Source organism: Carettochelys insculpta, chromosome 27 (genome assembly GCF_033958435.1).
Source record: "Carettochelys insculpta isolate YL-2023 chromosome 27, ASM3395843v1, whole genome shotgun sequence".
Taxonomy (NCBI): Eukaryota; Metazoa; Chordata; order Testudines; family Carettochelyidae; genus Carettochelys; species Carettochelys insculpta.
The window spans coordinates 12,978,682-12,985,701 of record NC_134163.1 but is presented as its reverse complement, the minus strand read 5'-3'; the positions used below and the strand labels follow the sequence as shown (position 1 = coordinate 12,985,701).

Below are 7,020 nucleotides of genomic sequence, written 5' to 3'. Positions count from 1 at the left end.
TTCCAGTCCAACTATTTATTCCATCAGTTGTAATGGTTACAAGCCAGACTGTTCACTTGATCTGTATATTACACTCTGCTCAATGCTCCTGAATGCCACCGTTCAGTCAACAGCTGTTTGTCCTCTCTTCAATGCAGCTCACTGCTGAAAAAAAACAAAACAGTAAGTGTACAGAGAACAAATCCAGATACGTAGCATTCTTATGTAAGGCTGCAATTACTGACCAAGAGCTAGTCAAGTTATCAACACTCATTTCTTACAGAACATAAGCATAAGGCAAAACATCAGTTCTGGTACATATACCAATCCTAAAATCACAATGTCTCCACAAGCAGCTCTACTCTACTCTAGAGTAACAGAGAGAATGCACTGTAGATAGTACCTGCTTAAAAAGCTGATTTGTTGGCACCACCTTAATGAAATGCCTCAGAAATGTGGTTCCATATTCAACTGTCCATCGTCTCATCAACCTGCTAAAACAAATGTGTGTTACTAGCCATATCCATGCACCACCTTTACAATGCCACCCACCTCCCCAAACACAAGTCACATCATATACAAGGGTTTCAACACGCCATTTGCTGAACCCTATCACATCACAGAAGCACAGTCTGGGAAATTCCAGGGCTGGCTGATGCCTTTGATATACCAGCCAATATATCATTTGATCCTTAAGCAGAGACAGTTAACCACTTTGACATGGCTGCTTAGGAACAGTGTGGGCTATGGGAGAAAGTTAATGGCAACAAGTAGGATGGTAAAGAAAGCTACGATTAAGTGACTTATGAGTCTAGAAAGAATCTCAAAAGATGAACAAAAAACCAAGTCAGGGAATTCAGTTTCCCATCTTGCTTCCATACCTATTAAGCAAGGCATGACTGTATGCCCAACTCTGACCTGTGGAACTGAAGTGCCACAAACCAGACTGCATAGGCATGGATTTAAAAAAAAATTCTATTAGTTGACCAATATTGTCAGAGGAATATTTCACAGGCACATTAGACTTTCAAATGAGCTCTCAACAAGAGGAAGGATGCGGACATGAGCAAAAGGAGTTACCTCGAATTACAGGACTATTTCCACATATGAACTAGCCCAGAAAGCAGCTTTCGTCTCAGAGGTTTCTGTTGGAGGCACAACACTTCTTTTCTCCAAGGACACTGCAGTTTCCATACGCTAGCAGAGAATTCTTAGAACTTGTAAGGCAATGACAAAGCTAGCTAATTAAGTCAATTTGTCTACCTTGGAACACTGTGTGTCAAACCAGTATCTAGTCCAGTTATCAACAGACTGATTCAGACTACAAATTTTAATATCTGCTTATGCTATGCAAATCTTGAACTGTCCTCACTGAGTGAATTGGCCAGCAGTTTTTTTCCCCTCCATGTTTGCTGAGTGAAGCATAACAAGCTAAGACATTACAATTCCCTGGAAGTGTACTTTCAGTAGTCTGCCACTTGACAATTTGAATATTATGTGGAAACTTCTTGACGTGAATGTGTCAAGACCAGCAAAGATTACATCTCTTCAATTGTCAGTGAATCTGGCTAGCTTTAATACTCCTATCACTAAACTCTCTTCTTTGGAGTCCTTGCCCTTATGACTTAAGTTCATTTCACAAGATCTTGAAGGACTGTGTTGTGCAATGAAATGTAAATGTCAGGAGCAGAGTTCATTTCAGACGGTCTTTTAATAGGCTTCGTAAAGCCAAAGAAAACTGTATACAAGAATCCTTTTACCACTTCAAAATACAATATCAATGGAAGATGCAAATTTCTTCCAATAAAAAAAGGACAATATAAATAAACATTTCAAGAACCTCTTACGGTAAGTTTGCGAGTCTATTTCTGGGTAATTTACATCATACAGTAAAAATACCGTTATGCAGGTTGAACATACAAGCAAGTTTCTCTTTAAGTATATCAAGGTGGTTTGCCTTCCAATTTACTCCCAGGCTGCATGCCTACCTTGCTACACTAAAGGAATGTTACAAGAGACGAAGGTAATGCACTTAAAAAAAAAAAAAGTCCACAGCTTGTTCAGCTTCCAGTGAACATTGAATTAAAGGTCCTTTACTATTGCAAAAAAAAAAGAATTAGGGCCCCAACTTCACAACTTTAAAAAAACACCTTGGCTCATCAAAGGACAAAATAAAATCCGTAGTGTTTTCAAAAAAAGATTAAAAACACTTGGAAACAGAGCTTTCTTAAAGAAAAGTCTAATCAGACCATCTCATATCAGAAACTGTCAGGCTATGTTTGACAAGATCAGAACTGATAATACTACAAAAGTGAAAATACAAGTAGATGTACTACACAATAACGATTTCAGCGAAGCTCCAAAAATCTTTATAAATACAGCCATTGGAAGGACGATCTTGAGTCAGGAAGGATTTTTACTCGTTGTGTGTAGCTGAGGACAAGAAGCAGGCACAATTGTAAAGGCACTGAAGCATAGACAAGTTCCAGCATTTAACTCCCTGTATTATTTCAGAGATTAGTGCTAGCACTAGAGCTTAAGAGAACTTCCCCCAACCCTTGATTAAAGTGTGGAGTCATGCCTAATTCTCCAGCTTCAGGAACGTATGTACTACTTGCTTTTCCTTAGGATCCAAGCAAGTCCTAATACATGCATTAAAATTAGGAATTCAACTGGCAAATACTTCCAAGGCCTGTTTGCAAATAGGCTGGTTCTTATGGGCAAGAACAATGAGTGTGATATGGTCCAACTGAGCCTTACAGTATTTCCAGACTTCAGCAGGTCAATCGATTTAGAGCGCTACACCAAGGCAGTATATTCTTTGTTGTTCCCCTTTGAACTAAATCTTACCGTAACTGTCATAGTTGTCTCTGTAGGACCCTCCTGAAGACCTGTCACCATAGCCACCTTGATTCCTGCTGGTAAAAAGTAACAAATGTTTGACAACTGTGGCAACGTACCTTCCAGACAAATGGTAACAGACAAACGTTAACTAAATGTGAGAGCTGTTTGTGACAAAAATTTCAGTTGTCTCAACTCTTGCAATCAACTTTCAATAGGTTTACCTGCTGCTATAATAGTCTCTAGACCCATTATATCCTCCACTTCTGGAATCGAATCTGCTTCCTCCTCCATACCCTCTGTCTCCACCTAATTGAATAAAACAAAGCCTCATTAATGCCTTGAAAACTCAATGTCATCCCTTACAGAAAATCAATTACCCAAACTCACCTCTAGAAAAGCCACGACCTCCCCGACCTCTGCCTCCACGGAAAAAGCCTCTGCCACCAGATGAACCCCCTCTGTAGCCACGAGATCTGTTTTCTGATGATTTACCTGCCTGGTCAACTCTAATCTGACGTCCATCAACGGACTAAAAATAAACAGAAAAAAGTGAACTGTACTAGTGGTACATTAAGTTTCAAAACTTAACAGGACTGCAACTGCCAAGCAGTCCGCAGGCAAGGTAAAAAACTGGAATATTTAATTAGACATTTGTGACAATAATGAATTACTCTACTGTCTGAAATCAGTATCACCCCCATTAAATATTTATGGAACATTCAAAACAAAACACCTGAAAAAAGGACAAGTCATTACTATACATTATTTTAGATAATTCCTTATTTACAATTTCGCTTCTAATACCCCAACAGTTAAGTTTTTCCACATTTAATACAAAAACAAAAACCTAGTACTCTGAAATCACTCTCAGAATTCTGCCACACCTTACCTTTCCATTCATAGCCATCATTGCATCTTTAGCATCATCTATGTTCTCAAAAGTGACAAAACCAAAACCTCTGGATCGCTGAGTTTCTCTGTCTTTCACCACAACAACTGGAAAAAAGGGAAAAACATTGGCTGCATGCATCCACTGTTACAAAAAGTGAAAACTAATCACAGCCTGGTATTTTGTTCTTACCTTCCGATATCTGTCCATATTTAGAAAAGACTTGCTCCAGTGACTGTTCATTGGTATCGAAACTCAGTCCACCAACAAAGAGCTTTCCCTCATCAGATGCCATTTTGTTCTGCAAACTGACATTACAACAATCTTTAGCTCTCGGAAGAAGTTTTTCTTTTTGTTGCTTCCGTGAATAAGAATAAAACACTGACCGAAAGATTAATTCATTAGACCTGTATCACCAGAACCATATGCCAACGTCTATACCAACGTTACAACTTCTAACTAAACCAGCCATACGCAATTCACAGAAGAGAACAATAACAAAAACACAACCAGATTAAAGAGTGCTTGAGAATTTAGCCAGATTACAGACAGAAGCCAATGGCGGCTATTTATCTGACATCACATCTTACTCCTGGTGAAGCCAAGCCACGTTCTCCCTCAAAACCCGAAGCCCCCTGATGAGAGCACCAGCAGAGTATCACAGCAGTCCTGCTGCTATCCCACAAATCCAGCTATATCCTCCATGGCAGCAGCCTCCACGCACGTAGAAATGCCAGCGACTCCATCAAAAGCGCTTCCCTTCCCAGCCAGCATCAGGACAAACACCACCCTGCTGCCCTCGGTATCTCTGAGGCGGCTGAGGCTAGATGCACCTACTACCGCGCTAGGGTCTTCGCTCCCTCGCATGCGAGCAGCACCGCAGCACCCCAACAGGGCGCATGCGCGCAGGCCCAGCGAGCGCCCACGCCTCGCCCTCAAAGCACGAGCACCTCCCATCTGGCCCCGCCCCATCAGCGCATGCGCAGTAGAGGACCAAGCGAGGGAAGCCATTTTGCGCCAGTCCAGCGCGGACGCCATTTTGTTTCCTTAGACGCGTCGCCACTTACCCGTCACCCGCTCTCCACCCTCCCCACCCACAGCATCCCAAGCGCCCGCTCTTCGCCCTCCTGGGGAGGGTAGCGGATGAATGCACTGCTGAAGGCCTTCAAGACCACGCTACCCGTTTCTCCCACCAACTAAACTAATCGCGCCTGCAGGGCATCGTCTGGCAAGGGGCGCCTTCCCCCAGGCTACGTTACCCCTCTACACCCCCCTCCCCCAACCCTGAGCCCCTTACCGGTTCTCCGTAGGCGCACAGACCAGCCAACTGTTCAACTCCCAGCACGATGTACGCAGCGAGCTGGCCGCGCAGCTGTTTATATAGCTCTCGCCTGGCCCCGCCCTGTCTATGAATATGCAAATCGTTCTCGGTCGGGATGAGGCAGCTTCGGGACCTTTCTAGCACCGCCTCTCGCCGTGATTGGTCGGATCCTGGTTAATATGCATAAGACGTCGAGAGGGAAGGGAGGAGCTCTTCCTATTCCCCACGTGGGGGTGGAGTGCGGCGGGAAGTGCTGATTGGAGGCGAGCGGGAGCGGGAGATTGCCGGCTGAGGCGCTCCTGTGGGATGCGAGAGAGTGGAAGGCGTTGATTGGCTACAGCTTCTCCAGCCGCAGCCCCCTCTCCCTTCAGCATGGGCTCCCCCCGGGAAGGGGGCGGGGCCGAGCTGCCCTAGTTTCGCGCCCTTCGCGGCAATGCGGCGCCCGCTGTTGCAGTCGGAACAAAGGGGCCGCCTGAGGCGGCGGCGCCATCTTGGATGGGGGCAGCTGTGCGGTGGGCCCTAAAACACACCCGCCCCGCGCAGCCTGGGCGGCCCCACGTCTCCGTGAACGCCAGTACAGCGCCGTGCGCAGCCCGTATGCCCCGAGCACCGCCGCACCTTATCTCCCTCTGCCCCCGACATCCTGTCTGCCCCCAAGCACAGCCCCACAAGCAGCGCACCATGTAGGCAACCGGGGGGGGAGGGAGAGAGAGTAGGTGTGTGCTGCTGTGGTACACATCAAACTCGGTCTGCCCACGGATGGAGGAAATGGGAAGGAGCACTGCCCACTTTAACGCTGCCTGTCACCTTCTCTGCCCCAAAGCCTGAGGGTCCCCAATGCCCTCTGTCCCCCAGCACAGCTCCCCAAAACCTATGCACCCTGACACCCTCTCTGCCCCAATGCACAGCCCCCATAACCCTGTATGCACCCTGACACCCTCTCTGCCCCAATGCACAGCCCCCATAACCCTGTATGCACCCTGACACCCCCTCTGCCCCAATGCACAGCCCCCATAACCCTGTATGCATCCTGACACCCCCTCTGCCCCAAAGCACAGCCCCCATAACCTTATGTTCAGTCCCATAACCCCTCTGCTCCAAAGCACAGCTCCCATAACCCTGTATGCACCCTGACACCCCCTCTGCCCCAAAGCACAGCCCCCATAACCTTATGTTCAGTCCCATAACCCCTCTGCCCCAATGCACAGCCCCCATAACCTTATGTTCAGTCCCATAACCCCTCTGCTCCAAAGCACAGCTCCCATAACCCTGTATGCACCCTGACACCCCCTCTGCCCCAATGCACAGCCCCCATAACCTTATGTTCAGTCCCATAACCCCTCTGCCCCAAAGCACAGCCCCCATAACCTTATGTTCAGTCCCATAACCCCTCTGCCCCAAAGCACAGCCCCCATAACCTTATGTTCAGTCCCATAACCCCTCTGCTCCAAAGCACAGCCCCCATAACCCTGTATGCACCCTGACACCCCCTCTGCTCCAAAGCACAGCTCCTGTAACCTTATGTTCAACCTGATACCCTCTGTCCTAAAGCACAGCTCCTGCCTGGGCCCCATGTGCCGGATGCTCCAGCAGCCCATGTACCCCTCCCATGGGCTGCTAAAGACGTTTACCCTGTTCATATCTCTCGTGTCGGTTCAGATTGCAAAGAGCCCTAGGGTGCACGTTTTGGCCGTGTGCAACACAGTAGGGTCAGATTCTGACTGGGGCGGCTAGGCACTACCATAACATAAATAACAATAATTGACTAGACTACAGCTTCCCTCCACAGGGGCTAGGAGGTGGGTAAGGAGATGAGAATCACCCAACCGGATAGGATAAGAAGATGAGGTCCTAAGGGCCCCCAGCTGCCATTTTAAATCATCGTAGAAATTAGATGTTGCTAGGTTGATGCCTGTGGAAGGGAGACATACTTGTTTTGGTTTCATTTTAATCATTCCTCACCCACACTGAATCATGGCACAGGGGG

General features: G+C 46.8%; 1 protein-coding gene across 6 annotated transcripts; it reads right to left on the bottom strand.

Moving 5' to 3' along the window:
- Positions 1 to 5,127, bottom strand: CIRBP (cold inducible RNA binding protein). 6 transcript variants are annotated; one of them, XM_074978243.1, is made up of 8 exons: positions 5,010 to 5,127; positions 3,905 to 4,020; positions 3,713 to 3,819; positions 3,211 to 3,352; positions 3,045 to 3,129; positions 2,830 to 2,897; positions 383 to 2,412; positions 1 to 144 (listed from the first exon to the last, which is right to left on the bottom strand). In XM_074978243.1, the coding sequence occupies exons 2-7, from the start codon at positions 4,005 to 4,007 to the stop codon at positions 2,396 to 2,398; spliced, it is 522 nt and encodes a 173-aa protein (XP_074834344.1). In that variant the 5' UTR covers positions 4,008 to 4,020; positions 5,010 to 5,127; the 3' UTR covers positions 1 to 144; positions 383 to 2,395. The 6 variants fall into 6 exon arrangements, with proteins under 6 accessions (XP_074834344.1, XP_074834345.1, XP_074834347.1 ...); XM_074978244.1 differs by having other exon boundaries at positions 1 to 141; XM_074978246.1 differs by having other exon boundaries at positions 383 to 470.
- Between the last annotated feature and the right edge of the window lie 1,893 nt (positions 5,128 to 7,020).